The 25,282-nt window shown below is 45.6% G+C and overlaps 1 protein-coding gene across 6 annotated transcripts in view; it reads right to left on the bottom strand.

The window, feature by feature from the left end:
- Positions 1-25,282, bottom strand: part of SLC2A9 (solute carrier family 2 member 9) — a 182,701-nt gene that overhangs the window by 91,601 nt on the left and 65,818 nt on the right. For all 6 annotated transcript variants that reach the window (XM_079153876.1, XM_079153880.1, XM_079153877.1 and 3 more), the window contains 2 exons: positions 24,091-24,215; positions 20,842-20,987 (listed from right to left, as the gene is read on the bottom strand). In XM_079153876.1, the coding sequence (XP_079010002.1) occupies positions 20,842-20,987; positions 24,091-24,215 (271 nt within the window). The remainder of the gene's footprint in view (positions 1-20,841; positions 20,988-24,090; positions 24,216-25,282) is intronic.

Here is a 25,282-nt window from a genome sequence, read left to right as displayed (position 1 = left end):
TACAATGGATTCATTTAATGTGTGAATGAATCATTTCAGAATAGAGCAGGGACCCAAACAGCTGGAGCAGAGGCCTGATCCAAAGGTGGGAGAGAGAGGCCCATGGCTTCTGAGCCCGTGGTGCAGCTCACAAGGCCCTGATGCTGGAGAAGCCCAGAGCTTGGGTCCTGAGTCCCGGCTCTGCCACCGAGACTACCAATGATCCACTTTGCTTCTGTAGCTGAGTGTGCTCATTGGAACCCCAAAGGTTTGAGAAATAGCAAATGTAACCATATATGAAGGTGGCTTAGGGGGCAGTGTCTGCACTCTAGAAGGGTAGGTCCATCTCAGCTAAGCTCATGGGCTCTCTGATGAAGGCCCTGTAATTCTAGCAAGCTATAAAGCTATAATTTCTGTGTCACAAGATCCTTTGAAGCAACCCTAGAAGCACATGTTGGGCATACGTGTTATAAGATCAAGTTGTTGTGATTCACAAATTCTGGGACCTCTTTTCTTTAGACTCTAAAAATCCAAGTTTTTAGGGGGTTCAGGTCAATATGGATTACTCCAGCTGGGAGTCTGACAAAGGTCAGGCTCGGATTGCCTGTTTTCCTAATGGCACCGAAGACCTGTGTGGCTGCAGGGATGAGGAGATCATCAAGCCCCAAGGGGAAAGTGCCTCACCTGCCAAGGTAGCATCATGGGGCAGTGACCAAGGCCCTCACTGTGCCCCTCCTCCATCCCAAAGCTCAGCCACCCCTGCCACTGAAGGAGCTGGCACAATCATGGAGGGCCTGGTGGGCCCAAGCTTGGGCATTTGGTGCCCATCCACCTGGTTTGACCCAGCTGAACTGCCTGCTCCCTTTGTAATTTTGGACCTGGTATTGAACTCCACGCGCCCCTTTCCCATCAGGGAAGCAGGACAGCAGGAGACCCGTGACAGCCTGCATAGGATTAAGAAGTTCACATCAGGTGCCTGTCCTGGGCCCAGCTCCCCTAACACTCAGCAGCCATCATTGTTACCAACTCACCAACCCAAGGAGACGCCATGCACAGAGGACTCAAAGCTGCCAGCTCCTTGAAGACTTGGCGCTTGCTTGCTCCAGCGGGTGGAAGGAGCAGCCCTTGCCCCCGTCTCTGCACTCCCAGGAGGACCCGGCTACACACTCCTGGCCTCCCGCCCTGCCACTCCTCCCAAGGCACAGTTGGCTACCACTTTACTGGGTGTCGGCCACTGGTCCACTGGCTGGTGGAGCTGCTGATCTAGCTAAGGCCTAAACACACAGGGGTGAGGCCTCTCTCTGCCTCCTGCCCTGCCTCAGGGTGTGGCAGCCACCCAGGGTGAGTGCCCTCTCTACAGACCCAGTCGTTCCCATAGGTGGAGGTGGCCGGGACCAGAGCAGCCACCTACTGCTCGCACAGCCAGGCCCTCCCACCAACCCTGACAGTTAGAAGGTGTTGTCTGACCCCTGCCTCAGTCTCTCGAAGATTCCAAATTTGGGTCAGTGTTAACCCTTCACACTCCATGGAACATTCTAAGGATTTCAGTTCAAGAGGTCTGAGGCAGGGCTCAAGGTTCTGGATTTTCAAAAACCGCAGTGGGGCATTCTGACGCACAGCCACCTCCTCCTCCAAACCCCTGCTCCAGAGGAATTCGGGTAGGGTCAGCGGCTCTTTGAGACTTAATTCCCTGCTAATGCGGTGAAACTCAAGCTTTCCCTAGAGTTCTGAAATTCTACAATTGGCTCACTCTAAAATCGCATGGTGCGTATTGAGTGGTAAAGGAATTTTTAAATAAGGAAACTTCCCAACAAGGCAGGTAGCCCAGACTTGTTTGTCTTCTCCGATTCCTAGACAAGGCAGCACGGGCATGACCAAGGCATCGACCGTGGGGATGAGTGCAGGGGCCGGGGAAGGTGGAACAGCAGCACAAGACTCCCAGCCCAGGTTTGGGGGAGGGCATGGCTAAGTGGGGGAAGAGGCTTCTGAGCCTCCATGGGACACTGAGGGGAAGTGAGGACATTCACCCTTAGACCCCCCAGTGGGTCAGCATGAAGGGACACCAGGCCGGGTGAGGCCGCAGATGGAAGATGGAGAGACCTGGAGGAAGACTTTACACACTGTGCCTCTGCTCCAGCCAGCCCTCCTTCCCACGCGGTCTGTCCATGATGTTTGTGAGGGTGAAAACAGGGAAACAAACCTCAGAGCCCTCCGTCACCTGCAGTGGACCTACACCCAGAATAGGATCTGCTTCCAAGAGAAAAGTCAGACACACACGGATGAGGGGGATCTCTCCATAGAAATGCTGCACTACACTCATTGACTGAGTGGGACCCGCGCCTAACCTAGGCTTCTGTTCATCTTTTTAAACATGAATAAAAGCAGCAGATTTTGAAAAAGTATCTAACACAGAGGAGGGGGCAGAAAGAAACCAAAGAAAAATAAGAAATATGGAACAAAGAGAGAAGACATAATAGTAGAACAAAATGTAGAAGGAAAAGAATCTATCGTTAATATAGGTGTAAATATTATAACTAGCAAACAAGAACAGGATACTATGAGAAAGGGACAGAGGAAAAAAACCCTTAGAAATTAAAAATATGAAAATAATAAAAATATCTTAGACAAGATGTAAGCTAAGTTTGAGAAAAATATAACAAAATCATAAAGAGATAGAGGAAAGGAGAGAAAAGATTAAAATCAGAATTAGAAGAGCAGTCTTACTGATGGCAAGGAGTTTCAGAGAAAGTGTGTGAGAATAGAAAAATGAGAGGGAAAAAAATTACCAAAAAAAAAAAAAAAATGACACAATGAATTTCTCAGAATGAAAGGAAATGAGTATATAGGTTGACAGGGGTTACAGTGCTGAAATCTCCACACAACAAAAGAAAATGACCCATACCAAATAATGCAATGGTAAGATTTCATAATAAAACAAAAAGATTGTAAAAGTTCCCAGAGAGAAACAACAGTTCAAATAAAAGTGATCAGAAATAAGAAAGGCATCAGGTTCTTATCAGCAATGCCAGATACCAAAGGATAGTGCAGTAATGCCTTCAAAACCCTCTGGGAAAAAATATTCATTCAAGTTCTGTATCTAACTAAACTATCTATAGGGTGTGCATGTAGAATAAAGACATTTTTAGATGTGAGATGTCTCAAAAGCAGTTTCCTTCCTAGGAAAGTACTAGAGGATAATTATTCAGCAAAATGAAGAAATAAACCTAGAGGAGGAAAATGCAAGGTCCAGGAAATAAAGGATCCTGCTCAGGAATCAAATGCAAAGAACCCAGGAGGACCATTCTAGACCAGGATTAGAAATTAACCACTTAGATTAAGGAAGGAACAGGTCAGAGGACTGAGGCATGAAAACAGAGTTGCTAGAATGTCTGTGATATTTCTGAGCATTTCATGAATTTATTATCAGCTATTTACTATTAGAATATTTGGAAAACATTAATTATAGGTACAGAAAAAACCTTATGCAAATGAGCAAATAACAACAAAGAAATGATTAACTCTAGGAAAAACATAAAGTTGTATAAGAAGGAAAAATACTCAGTACATATCATAATAATACAAATGTCAACCAGTGAGTTAATAAAATTGGGTTATACTTGCATTGGCAGGACAGAGCAAGGGGAGGGATAGTGGTGTAAGAATGTTGAGATCTCAACTACTGTATTAGGCCATTAGTGGACAATATCAAAAGCAATGCATCCAGAAGTAGTGTCATAACTGATTATTTTTAAGTATAAGGAAATTATTTTTTTAAAAAGAAAACAGGTAAAAGTGTTGTAAGGGTACGCCTGGAAGGCACTTGAGGGGGTGGATAATGACCCTTCACTCTCCACCAGCTTTTTATTGTATTGGATGTTTTGAACCATTTCTATCTATTTTTTTTACTAAACCAATGGAAATTTTAAGACAAATGTGAAATTGAAATATGAATAATTTTTAGGGAATACTACTCTGGAGTTCATGCACCACCTTGAGGTTTGTTCTAGCTGGAGAAACCCAGCTACATACAGCCAGGTCAAGGAACCCAAGTGTCCTGGCTCTCAGGAGGGCTGAGTCACATCCTGGGTTTGAAAGGCAGCTAGGTGGGTACTTGGGGTTGAGGAGAGGACTTCTTTCCATTCATTGTCCAGTTCCAACACCAAGCCTGATGGGCAGGGGCCAAGGCTAACTGGGTGCTTTTCTCCCTCAGCTCTCAAAGCATGGGAAGGCGCTGAATCAGTGGCTGCTGTTTACCAAGCTCAGAGTCAAGGAGGTTACGTGTGAGAAGAGTCTAATGGTCCCACACACTAGGACTTGGAATCTGCCAAAAGCAACATCTGCCTCACCCAGGTACGAAAGTGAAAGCACAGCATTTGGATTGCATCTCCCCAGGGCCCTGAGTCTCCCTAGGTGACTCAAATGCCACTCAAACTGCGCAGGTTGGCCCCTCCTCCTGGAAGGCCAGCGCCCCATCGTGGCCCGTATGCCCTCCAGCCAACTCATCTAGTGCTCAAGTCGGGGGCAATCTCCGTGAGCCCACACCATGCCACACCAAGGAGTATCTGAACAAGAGCAGCCAGGACTTAGGGAAGTCGGACGGAGTGAGAAGACAGCGCGTCCTAGCGCAGCACTGCGCAAAGGCCCGGCCGCATCTGTGCGCACTCAAGGAGGGAAGGTGGCCTCGGTGGGGCTGGGCTTCCCATCTCCGTTTTCAGAAGGGCGGTGACAATCACGCTCTTTTCCGCTGCTCTTGGACCTTTCTTGAAGGCTGAGTGATGCGGATTGGTAGGGTGAGGAGAGAGGTGATTCCAGGTGGCGGGGTGGCGCAAACGCTCTGGGATGGTGGGACAGCAGGGTAGGTTTAGGAGGGTGCAGGTGGCTCAGGATGCAGAGCTGAGAACCGGCCAGAACCGAGTTCTGGGCCCTCTGAACGCCAGCCTGTGGAATCTGAGCTTCGTCCAGGGGTGCAGGGAACAGAGAGGCGCCTGTGACTGCGGCGCGCAGACTTCATAATGGCTGCACCAACTCCCTGAGCAAGGCCATTGTCACCACTTTGCAAACACCGAGAACTAACAACTCGCCCAAGCCTCCAACTGCTCGCCTTCCAAGCAGGAGCCGGTCCTGCGGGGTGGAGCGCCGCCCCCAGAGTGCACGATGGGAAGTGGGCGGGACCGGTGGCCTGGGGACGTGGAGGCCCGGGCGGGCAGGGTGTGACTCAGCTCATCTCCTCTCCAGTCCCTGCCGCCCCGGCACCTTGACTGAACCGCTCTTGGCTTCCAAACGTGTCGATTGCTCTCTATCCTTTTGGTTGCTTTTTACCGACCTTTCCCTCCACCCAGAACGCCGTTGCCCTTCCCCTTGGCTCAGTAGTTGTCCCCACAACGGCAAGGTCGATGCTACCTTCTCCAGAACGGTTTCCATGCCCTCCTCTGCTGTGTGAGGCCTCTTACCAGGGCCCTTCTGTTCCTGGGCTCCCCCTTGGCCTAGGGGCCACATCACCCCGGGCCTCTGCGGCCTGAGCGAACACCTGGCTCTCTGCAGCGAGTGCCTTGCAGGTGGGGGCTTTGCCTTACAGTGCCGGTAGGGTCCGGGGCACTTTGGGTGCTCAGTGAACCCTATGGAAGGAACTCATCATATGCTATGGCTGGAGGAGGCAGAGAGGACAGACCCAGGCCACCTGCAGTGGTTCTGAAGCTGAGCAAGGAGGTCTGAATTTAGGGGTACATGGTGGGGAAGGAGGGGCGAGGACACACAAGACTGCAGAGCCTCAGAGGGGGAGTGGCAGGGCCAGCTGGAAGCAGGAAGCAGGAGGAGCCAGGTTTCAGGGTCACTGCTGGGGAAGAGCTGGGGTCCCTCCCCAGGGAGCTGCCTGGCCAGCCCATGCTGCCCCCAGGGCCCCCCACCTCCCACAAGGCCACAACGGCTTTCACCTGGATGAGCATGTTTCTGGTATTCTTGACAAAAGTCAAAAGTTCTTTTCTTCCTGGGCAATTAGGTCTGGAGAGTTCTAAGTCGAAAAGCTTACAGAAAACCAGTGCCTCACGTCCTTATCCACATGAGACAAACGAAACCAAACAGGATTGTTTCGCCTGACTTCCTATCCATGGCCCTAACTGCTGGGCTGCCCGTCTAGCTCCCCAAAAGTCAGGGCCTTGGCCCAGTACGAGAAAATTGTGGGCTTCAAAGTCAGGAAACTGTTTCCACTGCCACCCTGGTGCTGACGCCGAGTAAGTATCAAGCCTCTGAGTCTGAGCTTTCCATGTGTAAAACAGAAATCAGCAACACATCTTTCTCCTAGGTATCGCTACTTGAGCGAAATGACATGATGCCAACATCCCTTCTGCACCAGCTCCAGGGACTGTTCCAAGGACTGGATGCGCATTTTTTTTTTTTAATCTTATAGAATCCCCACTAAAGAGGTATCACCATTAATCAATCCCATGGTATAGGCAAGGAAACAGGCCCAGAGAAACTTAGCAACTTATTGGAAGTCCCACAGTGAACGGTGGGAAGGCGGAGATGCAGAGCCAGGGTGTCGGGAGCAGATGCAGCGCGGGCGGCACTGGGCCTTCCCGCTGGGCTTTGCTCTTCAGGGACAGAACCACATGACGTCAGCCCTTTTAATGGCCTGGGAAATGCTTCAGGTCTGAGATGCTTTGTATTTGGTAGGCTGACAATAACGACTGTGCAGAAACCATGGTCTTGTAATGGCGGGTCTGTGTTTTACCATGTGCCAGAAAGAGCTCCCACCCTCAGGCAAACGGGAAGTGGGTACCAAAGTCGATCACCAACCGAATCCCCTTCATCTGTTACCAAAAGAGGAGCTTAGGGATCACCGTCTCTTTAGGGAGAAAAACCAAAACGAAACTGGGTGACGATGACAGAATGGCAGGTGCGAAGTCGAGGACACTGTTCTGGAGGTGGAATCGCAATGACGGTGCAGGAAACTCACTGAGCATGTGGCCTGTCACATTCTGGGCTACTGAAAATAGGTGCTTAAAAACGCACAAACAACGGTGACGAAGCAGAAGTCAATAAAACTGGAAAGCATGGGAATGGACGTTTCAAAGCGTTTCATGGAAATGGACGTTTCAAAGCGTTTTTTTTTTTTTTTCAAGAAACAAAATTGGAGGTAAGCCTTTGGAAATTTTATGTCAAGAGAAGAGAAAAATCACATCAAATTAAATCAAGAAAAAAGACAGACAGAAATTAAAATAGAAATAGACATTAAAATTCACATAGCTGTGTGGTAACACATTTCAGAATTTCAGTGAAATATGTGATTCTATTGAAAAGATAGGAAGTAACAAAATTGACTAAAAAATAATAAAAAAGGAAAAACAGAAATAGATTGTTAATTAAGGAAAAAACTGATAAAGATCTTCGAAGACATTCCCCCAAAAGATTACAGGCTAAGACAGTTTTATGAGGTAGGTCTTTTGATTCTTTAATTAGCAACTGATGTTGTATATCTCTCCTAGACTCAATAAAAGATGGAAAGAGATCTGAGTATGGGTTAAACATTAAAAACTCTACAAATCGCATCCACATGTCAGCAAATGAATTCTAAAGAAGATATCAATGAGCCAAATTTAACAACATATAAAAAGAAGAGTCGGGTTGGGGATGTAGTTCAGTGGTAGAAGCTGGCCTAGCACGTGCCAGTCCTAGGTTCCACCTCCAGCACCACAAAGGGAAACAGGAGTCCACTATGACCAGAAGATTCCAGGAGGGTAAGGACGGGGTCATGAAAGGCACTTTGATATAACACCCAGTAATTAGTTGCCAGATAACAAAAAAGCATTAATAGTTTAATAAATATCAGAAGACATGTTACTCATTGCTGATGGTCAATAAGAACTAAGTTCATTATCAATTTCAAATAAAAAATGATCACAATTAAAATGATCACAATATATATTGCCAATAAATCAGGAAAAAATGCTAACAATGCTAATCATCATCAATATTTTCCTAGGCAATGGGATGAGACCTGCCTATCAGTAAGGAGAAATGAGATGAGTAAGTATTGAAAGGAGGAGAAAAATGATCCCTCTTTGAAGACGCTCCTCAGCAATCATTCATTCGACTTAGCCAGGGAAGCAAGCACGGGGAACTCCAGATTCATGTACACCAATCAGTGGCTTTCCCACAGTCTGTTAATAACCAGTTAGAACAAAAATGATGAAAAAGGAAATCCTGCTTATCTTAGCCAAAAGGTGGAGAAGCAATGAACTTACTGTATGTAACTACACTGTACTGTAATTCTGAAAAGCTAGAAGACAGAGTTTTGAAAATTTCTACCAATACAGAAATTATAAATTAAAAAAAAAAAAAAGAAAATTCCAACAGCAGCAACAAAATAGAGAACATCTTAAGAGAATTACAGTTTCTATTTTCTCAGTTAAAATAGCAGCAGCGGCCAGGCACCATGGAGCATGCCTGTAATCCCAGTGACTTGGAGGCTGAGGCAGGAGGATCACAAATTCAAGGCCAGTCTCAGCAACTAAGTGAGGCCATAAGTAACTTAACGAGAACCTGTCTCAAAATAAAAACTTTTTGTAAAGGGCTGGGGATGTATCTAAGTGGTTAAGTGCCCCTGGATTCCATCTCTAGATGGAAAAAAAAAGAAAGAAAAAAATATACAGCAGCAGCAATGACAGCAACTGAGTGGTACAAAAGAAGACCGAAATGAAGAGCAGAACATGACACGTCTCTCAATGCAAGTAGCAGGTCATGAAAGGCAACCTCAACTGGGTTCAAGTCACTGGCTCAATTTAACACAGTTCCAATCAGACGCTCAACCACAGTGTTGTTTGTGATGGAAAGTCATCCTGAATCCCACAGGAGACTCATCAAGTGAAAGATCTCAGCTCAACTCTGAAAGTGGAGACACACAGAATCAACTCGCGATAACTAAAACGCTCCAGCAGAGATCACAGGAGAAAGAGGGCAGACCAGAAGCAGAAACTCGTGTATGCGTACACATTTAATGTGTGGTTAAGAAGCTTTGAAAACCAACAGGAGAAGGTTATTTGGTCCAATGGAAAGTTTGGGGAAAAATAGGTAAGAGAAATGGAAGAAAACAAATTTAAATGCTTATGTACAACATACTCTAAAGAAACTCAAGTGATTCTATGAATCAAATATAAAAACTAACACTACCATGAACAACCCACAAATAAATACAGATTTTTAAATCTCTGCATGGGGAAGAAATTTCTAAACTAAAAACCAGTGAAAGAAATCTCAAAGGGGAAAAGATGTCAATTACACAAAAATACTTTAAAATCCATACATTGAAATTAAAAGGAAAATGAAGAGTAAAAAAACAAACCAGAGAAACATTTGCCACACCTACATCAAAAGACTGTTAATAACTGACAGATGTATAAGCAAAGTACATGAGTAGTCAGGTCATTTACAGAATAAATATTTTTAAACCAATCGTGTTAGTTGGTTTTTCACTGCTGTGACAAATACCTCAGGAAGTCCACTTGGAGGAGGAAAGATTTACTTGAGATCATGGTTACAGTCCAAGGTCAGCAGGACCCATTGATTTGGGCCTGAGGTGAGACAGAACATCAGGTGGTGGAAGTGTGAGGCAGAGGAGGTTGCTCACCCCAGGGAAGCCAGGAGAGGGATGAGGAAACCAGATATAGTCTCCAAGGGCACCCACCCCAAGGGTCCACTCCCTTCAACTAGATTCCACCTCCCAGGTTTCTGTTACCTCCCGACAGCCCGTCAGAGGTTGAACTTCTGTGCGCTGATCCACTGAGGAGGCCAGAGACCTCACGATTCACCTTCCGAAGCCCCACCTCTGAACACGGCTAACCGGGAGCAAGCCTTCAATGTGGAGCCTTTGGGGACAGCCAGAATCCAGACCATAACACTAAGAATCTATTGTTGTGGCCCTGATGATGCTGTCCACCCCAGAAGAGATCTTCCTAATTCCTGGAACCTGTGAATGTAACTTAGAGGGCAGAAGAAATTCTGTAGCGAAGGCTCTGAAGAAACTGTGCTGGGTACCCACGAGGAGCCTACATGCAATCTCAAATGTCCTTATAAACTTATTTAAGGTTCGTACGCTTATCTTCCTTTCTTCTCCAGACAAGAAGAGAAAGGCAGAGGGAATTTGACTGTAGATGGAAGAGGAGAGGAGAGTGTGACCCCCAGACATGGACACCAGCAGCCCAGAAGCTGGAAGAGGCAAAGATGGTTTGTCTCCTGGAGCTTCCAGAGGGAGCGAGACCTGGCAGATGCCTTGATTTCTGCCCAGAAACTGAATTTGAACTTCTGGCCTCCGAGAATGTGCAAGATTCATTTTCTGTCTCTGTGTAGTCATTTGTTAGAGCGACAACAGGAAATGAAATAAGGAATTCCAATATTTCTAGTAAGCAAAGAAATACAAAATAACGTGATGCTATTTTTTGCTATGAAATAGTTATTTAAATGCTTATGAATGACAGATGTGGCAAGCTGAGTGCTCTTTCCCTGTTGGAGGAATGGTGATTGGAACAATCTCTTGAGAAGATTTAACAATATGTATAAAAGCCCTAAATAAGTGTATATTGTTTGACCTGCTATTTCCATTTCTTGGTCAATAAACCATGTGAACAGTTAAAAATTTAAATAATAATGAGATCCAAGATGGCAGACATGAGGGAGGCTGCATTCCTTGTCCTCTGAGACTTGGAATTCAAGTAGAAGAAATACTGTTTTTCTGTAAGGCAGTCGTTGCTGCCCACCGATACCCCATTTATCCACTGTGATAGCCGACCCTCTGCCAGCATATTGCCTGCCCTTTGAGTGCAGATCGCTGACTGACCACCGCCTATCATCTGCCATTTGCCCATTTGCCTGCCTCTTGCCTGACCATCACCTGCCTTTCACATCCTGTATTTTCTTTCTGATAACATCCTTTACTTCAAAGATCAATCTAAGTATGTATTTTCTAAACTCTTCTGACATTTCTTCTAGTGTGTTGTCTATGGATTCTATTGTTGGAACATCTTGGTTTGTTTGAGGCACTTTGTTCCTTTATTTCCCAGATTTGGTGATGAAATAAAAACCTTCCATGTAAACAAAAGTTAAAAGAATTCACAACTAGAAACTCTGTACTATAGAACATTTTCAGCAAAATATTCTATGAGGGGGAAATGAAAACCAGCAAAGGGAGGAACTACATTAAAGGAAAGGTCAATCAAGGGAGAAACAAAGTCAAGTTAAAAACCAAAAATAAGCCAAATGACCAGGAATAAAAATCATATCTCAATAATAACTCTGAATGTTAATGGCCTAAACTCATCAATCAAAAGATATAGACTGACCAATTGCATTAAAAAAAGAGACCCAATAATATGTTGTCTTCAAAAGACTTACCTCCTGGGAAAAGACATCCATAGACTGAAGAAAGGTTAGGGAAAAACATTTCACTCACATGGACTGAGTAAACAAGCAGGGGTTTCCATTCTCATATCAGACAGGGTGGATTTCAAATCAAAGTTAGTCAGAGGGACAAAGAAGGACATTTCATACTTAAGGAAATCATACACCAACAAGACATAACAATCATAATTATTTATGCCCCAAACAATGGAGCATCTATGTTCATCAAACAAATCCTTCTCAATTTCAAGAATCAACTAGACCACAACACAATAATCCTGAGTGACTTTAACATACCTCTCTCACCACTGGATAGATCCTCCAAATAAAAACATAAGAAAGAAACTATAGAACTGAATAATACAATCAATAATTTAGACTTAACAGACATACATAGAATATTTCATCCATCAATGAACAAATACACTTTCTTCTCAGCAGTACAGGGATCCGTCTCTAAAATAGACCATATCTTATACCACAGAGCAACTCAGCAAATACAAAAAAAGTAGCTATAATATCCTGCATTCCAACAGATCAAAATGGAATGAAATTAGAAATTAACAATAGAATAAAAAGTAGTAGCTACTCTAACAACTGGACACTAAATAATACACTATTGAATGATGAATGAACAGCAGAAGAAATCAGGAATGAAATTAAAAAGTACTGAGAGGTAAGTAAGAACACCAAAGAAACATAGCAAAATCTCTGTGACGCTATGAAGGCAGTGCCAAGAAAAAAAGTTCATTGCATTGAGTTCTTTCCTTAAAAGAATAAAAAGTCAACAAATAAATGACCTAACATTACATCTCAAAGCCCTAGAAAAAGAAGGACAAATCAACACCAAAAGCAGCAGAAGACAGGAAATAAATAAAATCAGAGCTGAAATCAATGACATTGAAACAAAAGAAACGATTAAAAAAATTTACAAAACAAAAAGTTCGTTCCTTGAAAAAATAAATAAAATTGATAAACCCTTAGCTATACTAACAAAGAGAAAGAGAGCAAACACTCAAAATTACTAAAATTTGTGATGAAAAAGGAAATATCAAGATGGACACTATTGAAATACAGAAGATAATTAGAAACTATTTTGAAAATTTATACTCAAATAAAATAGAAAATCTTGAAGACATTGACAGATTTCTAGAGATATATGCTCTACCCAAACTGAAGCAGGAGGAGATAAACAATTGAAAGCAATGAAATAGAGACACCATCAAAAGCTACAAATCATAAAAAACCCAGGACCAGAGAGATTCTCAGCCAAGTTCTACCAGACCTTGAAAGAAGAACCAACACCAATATTCCTCAAATTTTTTATTCCATGAAATAGAAAAGAGGGGAACCCTTCCAAACTCATCCTATGAAGTTACTGTCATTCTGATAACCACCAGACAAAGACACATCAAGGAAAAAAACTTCAGATCATAAATGCATGAACATAAATGCAAGAATTCTCAATAACATTCTGGCAAATCACATAAAAAAAACATATTAAGAAGATAGTGCACCATGATCAAGTGGGGTTCATCCCAGGGATGCACGGTTGGTGCAACATACAGAAATCAATAAACAAATTTATCATATCAATAGGCTTAAAGACAAGAATTACATCATGATCTCAATAGATGCAGAAAAAGCATTTGACAAAATATAGCACCTCTTCATGTTCAAAACACTAAAAGAACTAGGGATAGTAGGAACTTACCTCAACATTGTGAAAGCGCTCTATGTTAAGTTCAAGGCCAACATCATTCTAAATGGAGAAAAATTGAAAGCCTTCCCTCTAAAAACTGGAACAAGACAGGGATGCCCTCTTTCACCACTTTTCTTCAACATAGTCCTTGAAACTCTAACCAGAGCAATTAGAAGAAAGACATTAAAGGCATACAAATGGGTAAAGAAGAACTCAGATTATCACTATTTGCCAATGACATGATTCTATATTTAAAATATCCAAAAAATTCCACCAGAAAATTTCTAGAACTCATAAGTGAATTCAGCAAAGTAGCAGGATATAAAGTCAATACCCATAAATCATATGCATTTCTATACATAAGTGATGAATTCACTGAAAGAGAAATTGGGAAAACTACCCCATTTACAATAGCCCTAACAAAAATAAAATACTTGGGAATCAATCTAACAAAAAAGGTGAAAGACCTCTACAATGAAAACTACAGAACACTAAAGAAAGAAATTTAAAAAGACCTTAGAAGATGGAAAGATCTCCCTTGTTCTTGGATAGGCAGAATTAATTTTGTCAAAATGGTTATACTACCAAAAGTGTTATAAAGATTCAGTACAATTCCTATTAAAATCCCAATGACATTCTTCACGAACTAGAAAAAGCAATCACTACATTTATTTGGGAAACTAAGAGACCCAGAATAGCCAAGACAATCCTTAGCAAGGAAAATGAAGCAGGAGGCATCACAATGGCGGATCTTAAACTATGCTACAGGGTAATAGTAACTGAAACAGCATGGTATCGGCACCAAAATAGACATGTAGACCAATGGTACAGAATAGAAGACACAGAGACAAACCTACATACATTGGAGAAAAGATAGCCTATTCAACAGATGATGCACAAAAATCAACTCAAAGTGGATCAAAGACTTAGGCACTAGAACAGAGGCCCTGTGCCTAATAGAAGAAAAAGTAGGCCCAGTGTTGGCTTAGGACCTGACTTCCTTAACAAGACTCCTAAAGCACAAGAAGTAAAATTAAGAATCAATAAATGGATGGATTCAAACTAGAAAGCTTCTTCTTGGCAAAGGGAATTATCGATAATGTGAAAAGAGAGCCTACAGATTGGGAAAAATCTTTACCACATGCACCTTAGATAGAACACTAATTTCCAGGATATATAAAGAACTCAAAAAACTGAACACCAAAAAAAACCCCAATCAATGAAGGGTCTAAAGAACTGAACAGACACTTCCTAGAAGAAGAAGAAATGCAATCAATCAACAAACATGAAAAAAATATTCATCATCTCTTGCAATTAGAGAAATGCAAATCAAAACTGCTCTAAGATTTCATCTCACTCTAGTCAGAATGGCAATTATCAAGAATACAAGTAATAATAAGTGTTGGCGAGAATGTGGGGAAAAAAGTACACTCATACTTTGTTGATGGGATTGCAGATTGGTTCAACCACCATGGAAAGCAGTGTGGAGATTCCTCAGAAAACTTGGAATGGAACCACCATTTGACTCAGCTATCCCACTCCTCGGTTTATACCCAAAGGACTTAAAACCAGCATAATATAGCGATGTAGCCACATCAGGGTTTATAGCAGCTCAACTCATAATAGCTAAACTGTGGAACCAACCTAGATGCCCTTCAATAGATGAATGGATAAAGAAACTGAAGTATATATACACAATGGAATATTACTCAGCCTTAAAGAAGAATGAAATTATGGCACTTGCAGGTAAGTGGATGGAACTGGAGAATATCATGCTAAGTGAAATAAGCCAATCCCAAAAATCCTAAGGCTGAATGTTTTCTCTGATAAGCGGATGCTGTTCCATAGTGGGAGGTGGGTAGGGAAGAATGAAGGAAATTTGGATTGTACAGAGGGGAGTGAGGGCCGGGGCAGTGAGGATGGGAGGATGGTAGAATGAGACACATTATTACTTTATATACATGTATGATTATACTAGTGGTGTGACTCAGCACCATGTACAGTCAGAGGAGTGAAAAATTATGCTCCATTTGTGTACAATGTGTCAAAATGCATTCTACTATCATGTATAACCAATTAGAACAAATGATAAAAAAATTTAGTCCTAAAAAAATTTAAATAATGATTTATGTAGACAATTATTCATCCCCAATTGGCCAATTTAGTGTTTCAATAATAAACACTGGAAACAATCCAAATGTCCATCAAATAAAAGAACAATAGGACAAGTTACAATACCATACAAAATAGAATGTTTTACAATTATTAAAATTTTCATGACAAATAGTTATAATCAGCATACAAAAAGTTAGAAATGGAATGAGTCAGATTGTGTCTGTGTATGTGTGTGTGTGAGATTATATAAAAAATAACGAAAACAAATTTTAAGAACTGTTAAGATGATCATCCAGAGATGGTGAGGTATAAAAATTTCAATGTTTTCATTTTCCAAATTCTTCCACATTGTGTACTGTGGGTGTGGATTCATCCTAGTCATAAAAACCAAACCTGTGGTGGAATTTCAAGTCACCTCGCTTCCTTTTTATGATACCAGGAATTAAACCCAGGGGCACTTAACCACAGAGCCACATCCCCAGGTCTTTTTTATATTTTATTCAGAGACAGGGTCTCCTTGAGTTGCTGAACCTGGCTTTGAACTTGTGATCCTCCTATCTTGGCCTCCTGAGTTGTGGGGATGAGAGGCATGCACCAGGTCCAGCCCTTTTTATAATCTCTAAGTGCCCTGAAATAAGCACAGACTCTTCTACAGAGGAACAACAGGGCCGAGTTGGGGGTGAAGTGCATGCAGCAGCCATTAGCTCTGAACTTCTCCTTGCCTTTCCTGCCTGGCACCACGTCCGGGTGGACGTCCCCAGCACACGTGGTCATTCCTCGCCCCACGCTGTTCCCTTCTCTCACAGGTATGCCTACGACTTCCATAAGTTCCTTTATCTTCATTTTTGCAAGAGAAAGAGCTAATTGTTATGTTTTTAAAAATATTCCTTGGAAGCACAAAGCACCACGTACGTGTTCATCCACCACCTGTCCTATGATGCATCTGGGCAGGTTCTGACTCCAGCCAGGCCCACCCTGCATTGGCTCCTGCCTTCTGGGGACCCCTTCTGAGCACCACCTCACCCCACTTCCTGCAGCCTTCACGTTTCAAAGCAGCTCCTGCATGGAAGCACAGCTTTTCTCTCTTCTTAAGATTTTTTCCAAAGTTTAGCTGCCACAGTGTTTGAAGGTAAATGACAAACATGATTAAAATAGAGGTGAAATTCTGCACTCGGCGAGGTAACTGCGGATCTCACTTGGCTGGAACGTTGTAAATCCCCAAAGAGATGAATGAAAAATTTCCACTTGATGTTTCTGCTTGGACCACAGGAAACCCAATATCCACCTTCCGAGAGCATGAAATAAACAAACAAAAAAGGCGTTTACTGGGTTGTTCACACTCCCTCCTCGCCAGAGCCAAGACCACTGGAAAATCCAATCTGACGAGAAGAGACAGCCTGCAGGGACCAGGGACTTCTTGGTGTGAGGCTTCTCTGCCGGTCAAGGTCGGGGGCCAGCATCCTGCTGATGAGCCCTGGCGTTCCAGGGGAGCCCCGCCCTGAGAATCAGGGACCTGGGTCCAGCTCTGTGACTCAGGCCATTCATGTTAGTGAACTTGTCCTCTTGACCCTGGCAAAGCTGCTCCTGCCCCTCGTGGGCCCCTGTCCTGTGTCTGGCCCCACTGTTCTACCCGGCAGAGGGGCCAGACGTGGGGACACTGTCCTTGACTCCTCCCCAGGGCACCCAGCCCATCACCACTAACCTCACTCAGCAGCCCACCTCTCTGTCCTCGTGCCACTGCTCTGAGCCTGGCTCCTGGGCTTATGGATGACCCGGGCAAGCCCTCTGGTCTTGGCTGAGAGCCAATCTCCTGGCTGCAGCCTGAGAGCATTTTTTTTTTTTTCTGTTTGACTTTTTTTTTTTTTTATTGTAAACAAATGGGATACATGTTGTTTCTCTGTTTGTACATGGAGTAACAGCATACCATTTGTGTAATCATAAATTTATAGGGTAATGTTGTTTGATTCATTCTGTTATTTTTTTCCTTCCCCCCCTTTTCCCTCTATTCAGTCCTTCTTTCCTCCATTCTTGCCACCCTCCTTAACCCTAACCCTAAACCTAACCCCTCCCACCCCCCATTATATGTCCTCATCTGCTTATCAGCAAGATCATTCGTCCTTTGGTTTTCTGAGATTGGCTTATCTCACTTAGCATGATATTCTCCAATTTCATCCATTTGCCTGCAAATGCCATGATTTTATTATTCTTTATGGTGGAGTAATATTCCATTGTATATATATGCCACAGTTTCTTTATCCATTCATCAATTGAAGGGCATCTAGGTTGGTTCCACAGTCTGGCTATTGTGAATTGAGCAGCTATGAACATTGATGTGGCTGTATCTCTGTAGTATGCTGATTTTAAGTCCTTTGGGTATAGGCTGAGGAGTGGGATAGCTGGGTCAAATGGTGGTTCCATTCCAAGCTTTCTGAGGAATCTCCATACTGCTTTCCAGAGTGGCTGCACTAATTTGCAGCCCCACCAGCAATGTATGAGTGTACTTTTTTCCCCACATCCTCACCAACACCTATTGTTGCTTGTGTTCTTGATAATCGCCATTCTAATTGGGGTGAGATGGAATCTTAGGGTAGTTTTGATTTGCATTTCTCTTATTACTAGAGATGTTGAACACTTTTTCATATATCTGTTGATTGCTTGTACATCTTCTTCTGTGAACTGTCTGTTCATTTCCTTAGCCCATTTGTTGATTGGGTTATTTGTATTCTTGGTGTAGAGTTTTTTGAGTTCTTTATAGATTCTGGAAATTAGCGCTCTATCTGAAGTATGAGTGGCAAAGATATTCTCCCAGTCTGTAGGCTCTCTCTTCACATTGCTGATAGTTTCCTTTGCTGAGAGAAAGCTTTTTAGTTTGAATCTATTCCAGTTGTTGATTCTTGCTTTTATTTCTTGTGCTATGGGAGTCCTGTTAAGGAAGTCTGATCCTAAGCCGACGTGTTGAAGATTTGGACCTACTTTTTCTTCTATAAGATGCAGGGTCTCTTCTATAAGATGCTGTTCTGAGGTCCTTGATTCATTTTGAGTTGATTTTTGTGCAGGGTGAGAGATAGGGGTTTAATTTCATTGTGTTGCATATGGTTTTCCAGTTTTCCCAGCACCATTTGTTGAAGAAGCTATCTTTTCTCCATTGTGTATTTTTGGCACCTTTGTCTAGTATGAGAAAATTGTATTTATTTGGGTTTGTGTCCATGTCCTCTATTCTGTACCATTGATCTACCTGTCTATTTTGGTACCAATACCATACCATGCCATTTTTGTTACTGTTGCTTTGTAGTAGAGTTGAAGATCTGGTATTGTGATACCTCCTGCTTTGCTGCCCGAGAGCATTTTTAAGCACGCTCATCTTCTCCTTCTGAGAAGAAGGCCACTGGGAGTCGGGTGGGGTTGTGTCCAAGCAGTACATTGCTGTGGACAGCATGAGTATGTTCACGATCCATGATGGGGAGCCACTTCCCATGCACGTATGGAACAATCTAAAATTCACATAGAACCCCAAAGACCTGAACAGCCAAAGCAATTCTGAGGGAAAAAAGTTGGAGACATCACAATTCCCGATTTAAAATTATATTACACAGTTGTAGTACTCCAAGGAGCGTAAAAACAGACACACGTCAATGGAACACAACAGAGAATCCAGACATAGACTCCAACAAATATATAGAAAATTAAATGTTGACAAGCACACCAAAAAGATGAAATAGGAAAGGACCGTCTCTTCAATAAATGGTGCGGGGAAAACTGAATATCCACATGCAAAGAAAGAAAAAAAAAATGAAATTGGACTCTTTTATTATACACAAAAATCAACTCAAAATGGATAAAAGACCTAGACATAGACTTGAAATGGGGCTACATCAAACTAGAAACTTCTACCCAGCAAAGGAAGCAACCAGTAAAATGAAATGGCAACCTGTGGGTTAATATCAAAATATATTAAAAATTCACATAACTCAACGGCAGAAAAACAAATAACCACATTTAGAAAATGGGAAAGAACCTGGATAATCATTTGTTCAAAGAAGACACAACAATGGCCGATGGGTATATGGAAAGACGGATAACAGCACTGGTGGTCAGGGACATGCCAATCAAAACCACATAAGCTAGTACCTGCCGGCTGCTCGGACGGCTCTCATCAACACAGCTAGGTGCTGGCCAGCCCTTGGTGGGAAGGGAGATGAGTGCAACCATCGTGCAAAATGGCCCTGAGGCTCCTCCAGACCTTAGAAACAGAACTACCACGTGATCGCGCAGTCATTCTGGGACTACCAAGGAGGCAGAACCACCAGGTCAGGCAGCTCCGCCGCACCTCTGGGCTAGCGTTCACACGTCAGTATGGCGTGCTCTGCTACAGGGACAAGCTGCAGAAGCAACACAAGTCACGGCACAGGAGAGGCCCCAGTCCAGCGTGTTCCGAGGACGCGCCGAACAGTCGCCGTGTGCCAGGATACTTCCCGAGGAAGCCATGCCGAGCAGGGCTCCGGGATTTGGGACTTGCGATTGTGCCTGCTGTCAAGGAGTCGCATGGCAGGGCGACCGTGCAGTGCATGCGCTGGTTAACGCGAGCTCTGCTGCCCGCCGCCTCCTGCTAGAATTCAGCGCGCAGGGCAGGGCTGGGCACTACTGGGACACGTGCTGGACTCAGCGGTTTGACCCCGCCTTCCCTCACCTTCATCCAATACGCAGGCAGCAAGTCCTGAGGACCCTGCTCCTCCATAGTTTTGAACCACGCGTTCCCCATCCCCCAGGCCCCAGACTACCCCATCCCAGGCCCAGCAGTAGTGGCCTCCTGCAGGGCCTCCCTCATCCCCACTCGCCCTTCCCTCCACCGGAGCCCCTTTCTAGCATGGATCTGGCCATGTCCTCTCCTGCTCCAGGGCCACCTGGGGCTCCCTATTCCCCTATTGAAGCTGGCTGGGTTCAGTGAGCAGGTCCCTCCTCTCCTCAGCCCCCCAGTCGTCTGAATTCTTTCCAGAGGGCTCTGTCCCATTTGGGGATCTTTTCTCTTATTACCTTTTTCCAGAAAGTCTTCTTCCCCACCCCTTCCCTACCACCTGCTCACCCTGGGGGGCCCACTTTTGAGGACCTCCTCTGGGAAGCTGGAGTTCACCCCACCCACTCTGACCTGGATGAGCGTTTCTCTTTGCTGAGACCACACTGCAAGTGTATTGTTGAGCTGGGATTCTAATCCAGTCTCCTGTTCCCCAAACAGCAAGCCACACCAGAAGATTGAAAGATCACTTACTTAGGGAAAAAAAGATGCAAGAGTGAGATAAAGTTAACTAGCATCTTGGAAGGATGCCCCAAATATATTAAACGAAAACAGCAAGTTGCAAAGCAATGTGCATGGCATGAGTCCGTGGAACAAACCACAACAAGTCTGGAGGTTTATGAAGCACAGAAAAGACCCAGAAGGCCAACTGAGCTGCTGGCGACCGTCACTGGGTGGGTGGATCTGAACATTCTGTGAGGTTTGAATTTGTTGTATTTGTGTTCTTTATGTCCTAAAAAGGTGAAGGGCAGTGCACAGCAACTTCTCTCCAACAACAAGTAAGTAACAAGGGGCTGCATCTCCTGGGAATGGGCTCCTGCCCCAAGGGAGAGGAAGCAGGCGGGGCTGGCCAGGAAGCCACACTCACCTTTCCCAGCAGCTCAGGCAGGCCCAGTAGCTGCCCTGTGAGCACTCCGACACAGATGAAGATGGCTGTCACCTGCCCCAGAGAGCCGCGGATCTCCTGGGGTGAGATCTCGTTGAGATACATGGGGAGCACACTGAGGGAGATGCCTGAAGGGGAAGCATGCAGCGGTGAGGAAGCGGTGCTCCCTGAGGGGAGCTCTGGTCCCAGCCCCTCACTGGCCTCTGCTTTGCTCTTGACAGTAGATGACCTCGGAGCCAAAGCATCACTCCTAGCACGCTGGTCAGATGGTAGGGCTCCCTCAGGCACTTGGTGGTTTACCCCCTAGGGTGTGGAGGGAGGGGCCTTTCATGGGAGAGGATACAGCTGATGGTGGTAGTGGTGTTAATGGTGAAGACGATGGTGGTTGATGGTGTTGGTGGAGGTGATGGTGGGGGTGGAGGTGATGATGATGGTGGTGGTGGTGATGATGGTGGTGGTGTTAATGGTAAAGATGATGATGGTGGTCGTAGTGGTGGAGGTGATGATGGTGGTGGTGGTATTGTTGGTGGTGTTCGATAGTGGTGCTGATGATGGTGGTGGTGTTAATGGTGAAGATGATGGTGGTTGGTGGTGTTGGTGGAGGTGATGGTGATGATGGTGGTGGTGTTAATGGTGAAGATGATGGTGGTGGTGGGGGTGATGGTGGTGGAGGGGCTGGGGATGGTGGTGGTGGTAATAATGGTAACAATAATCAGCACATATAGTGCTTACCAAGTAGTAAGGACCCTATTCATCTCTCTGCATATGTTAACTTCTTTGCTTTTCCTATAACCTTACAAAGTGAATACACTATTATCTCCATTGTAAAGATGAGGAAACTGAAGCACAGAGATGTTGAGTAACTTGCCTAATCACCAAGTGGATTCTAGAGATGACCAAAGAGGTTGTTTTGCCCAATAGAGTCTGGATGGCTCCCTGGCCCTGGAGCCTATGCTTTCCCCACCAGCTGGTGTTGCCCTTCATGTAAGCTGTGGGGCTCAGTTGCAACAGATATGGGTAGACCCTTATTGCAGAATAGGTCACCCACATATGACCTCAGTGCCTGTGAAATACATTTACATATCAGAGGCTTATGAGACATGTTAAAAAGCCATAATTATAAAAATGGCTTACAAATACTGCACACACTTATTAATAAAAACGGGGCCTTGCCAGTTTCTAGAGGCCTCTCATCCTCTTGTGCCCGGCAGACTATTCTGAAGGCCCCTATAGCCCCACAACTGGCCGCAGAGTTCCATCACAGGCAGATTCCTGATGATTTAGCACGCCTGGCACATGCTCTGGAGCCACGGCACCTCCTACCCTGTGACCTACAAGCAGTGGGACCCTGTGGGGAGGGACTGTGATTTCTTTTCCTCAAGGTGGGGATAAGATTTGAGCTTAAATTTCATGGGATTTCGGTGAGAGTTAAGATATGCTCTGCACTGCTTCTTTCCAAAATACTGTGCAAATTGACTCTTAACATTTATTACTATTGTCTAATTTTTGACCAGTTTGAGAGAATATCCAAAATGTCTTTCCTGCTTTGGCTTCCCCTTGCCTCTCGCATAGTTCCCGGCACACTTCAGACACCACTCAGGTGTACTCCAAGATGAGTTCACCCCCATTGTTCACTTTCAGGGAAGCCCTTCCCAAAGGGGGGAAAAACAGGAGAGAAAATGCATGATCTGGTAATAAGTTATGGATTCAGAGTCTCGTCATTGCATCTTGGTCCACACCACTTAAAACAGCTTCAAAAGCCAAGAGACAGAAATTATTTGGAAAGTCACAAAACAGACCAGATGAAATTTGAACTTTAATCCAAGAAATGTACATTAGGAGCAACTGGCCTCAGAGAAACTGGCTGCTCCCAATGCCTTTAGCACCTGGTGCTCAGTGGGCGGGATGGTAGAGGGATGGGTTCAGATCCCAGCGCTGTGGACTGAACCCCTTTCTTAGCCTCCCCTAGCTTCAGCGAGATGAGGTAAGGACCCCCGCCTCCTTTTGCTGTGGTGGGAAGGAAATGACAGCACAGGAGGCCCCTGGCTCACGTGGGTCACTTGATGAGCACCTAATATCTGCTCCCTTCCTTACCCCGAGGCTCCTGCTCCCTGGGCAAAATGCTCATCAGCTCCCCAGAGTAGTGAGGGATACTAATGCCCAAATGGAAGAGGCAGGTGGGTCATGGCGGAGGGCGTGGGCTGACTTCCTCGCTCTCGCATGAAGGTGGGACAGTGATGTCATTGCCTTTGGATGGGGGCGGTGCCCACGCTGGGTAAGTGCAAGAAGCTTGGCAGAGTGCTGGCGTACATCAAGCTGTCAGTACGTGGTGACTGTTCATACTTGTCAATGGTGAAATGTCACAGTGGGACGGGGAGAGCCTGGGCTAGGGCAGTGGTGGCGGAGGAGCGGGCTGTATGGAAAGCTCATCCCAGGGTGCCCAGTACCATCCGTCCTGGGAACCTGGACAGACCAGGATGGTTGGTCCTTCTGGACCCTGGTGCTGAACCAAGCATCCCCCCTCTCCTGGCATCTGACCCCATCCCTGCTACGCTTCCTCCCCAGGTGCCCTGTGTTGAGCTTCACTGGCACTCTGGATCATTCTGTCCTAAGGTAGTGGCTCATTCTCATTCATGTTTCTCTCACCTGGTCTCTGCTCATGTTTCCTCCCCGCCTGGCCTTTAGAGACCAGCCCTTGCTGCCCCTGCCCTGCTTGCTTTCTCCTGGGACCGAAGTGTCTACCTGTGCATCTGCCCACCCCTGGACTGGAGCCTCCGGGCGAGTCTTCCCAGTGGCTGTATCTCAGGTGCATGGCAGCCACTGAGCAGGGGCTCCTAAGTGCTTGGTGAGTGAAGGAGGGAGGCGGCAAGCCAGAGGACAGGCAGGAGGCACAGTCCTGGTGAGCGCTCCCTGGGCACCACAGACACCACTGGAATATGGGTTCTGTGACGGAGGTGGTGAAGGAGGGCGTGATATGCTGATGGCCATCCACTGGGTGGGCTCAACTGGGGTCTGCCAGCCTGGTGGTCCTCAGCGAGGGTGCCAGGCCCTTGTGAGCAGAATGCACCTTCCACCCCGTGCGGAGTTCTGGCATCCCTGGTCCCTGCCAAGCCAATACCCATCAGGGGCCCCAGTCTGTGACCGCTCCCAACTCCGCCCCCAACTCCACCCCCAGTTCCAGACACCTCCTAGGAAGCGTCCCTGTCCCCACGCCCCTCATGGTGGTCTCACCTCCATCCACACCCATGATGAAGCGTCCCACGATGAGCAACTCAAAGGCTCCAGCCTGCAGGGAGAAGGCCATCAACAGTGCGGCAGAAACAGCAAACCCATTGTTGACCAGCAACGTGTGCTTCCTGGAAGGGAAGGAGGGGTTTGATGAGGACCCGGGGGGGAGGCACGTCATGGACCCGTCCATGCTCAAAGCAGAAGGTCAGCATGAGTCGGGCAGGGCGGGAAGAGCGCCAGCCTGAGAGTCAGGAGCATGGGCCCCGCCCCGCCTCCTTAGGCTGTGAGACCTTCCTTCCCCCTGGTTCACCATGACCTCAGCTAGGTCACTTCCAAAGCTCCATCAGTCCTGGCCCCTGTGAGTTCCCTGTTGTGGGATTTTATTTCATTTGAAGCCTTTCATTTAAAAGTTCAGAAGACAAGGTGCCTCTTATGATGCATGAGTCAGGGCCCAGACAGGAGCCCAGAACACACTCTAGTTATTTTAATGGAGAGAATTTAACACAGGAAATTGATGAAGCAAGTATCAGGGGGCAGTCAAAAAGGGGGACCTTTGAAGATGGGGTGCTGCCCTTGTGGTACTGATGACTTGGGGTCTAGGAAGGGAGGCCCTGAAGGGCTGGTCAGAGCTTTGGGGTGGGCACTGCCCACTGGTACTGCTTCCCTGAGGGGGGACTCAGTACAGTTCTGAGGTGTGAACAAGAGCTGGAAGCTCTATTCTATTGCCAAGGTCATTGCCGGGACTGGTGGAAAATTCAGGCAGACAAAACTGAGCAAGTCCTCCTCCCTCCTCTGTCCAGTGCTCCTATGGGCAATAGACAAATGGAGGTGGGGGAGCAGGTCCCGGCCCCAGCACGTGGAGCAGAGCAGAGCAGGCTAGTGTGGAGTGGACGGCAGCTCCATAGGCAGCATGGTGTCTGCCCCTCTGCTCTGCTCGGCTCCTCCCCACCTTCCTCCACCCACCATCTCTCTCCCCTTCCTTCCTTCCTTCCTCCCTCCCCCCTCCCCCCTCAATGGTGCACACAATAACACTCCTTACCCCCGTGGCATCTTGGACGTGATGAACTACAGTACAAGGCGTGAAGCTGGACTAGCTCCCTCCAACAAGGCCAGCTAAATTGCCATGGCAATCATTATCACCAGTGGCCACACAGCGCTCTCATTGCTATTTTACTAGCATATCCTAAGACCTCCA

The sequence above is a fragment of the Sciurus vulgaris genome, assembly GCF_902686455.1.
Source record: "Sciurus vulgaris genome assembly, chromosome: 9".
NCBI lineage: Eukaryota > Metazoa > Chordata > Mammalia > Rodentia > Sciuridae > Sciurus > Sciurus vulgaris.
This window is presented reverse-complemented; position numbering and strand designations above follow the sequence as displayed.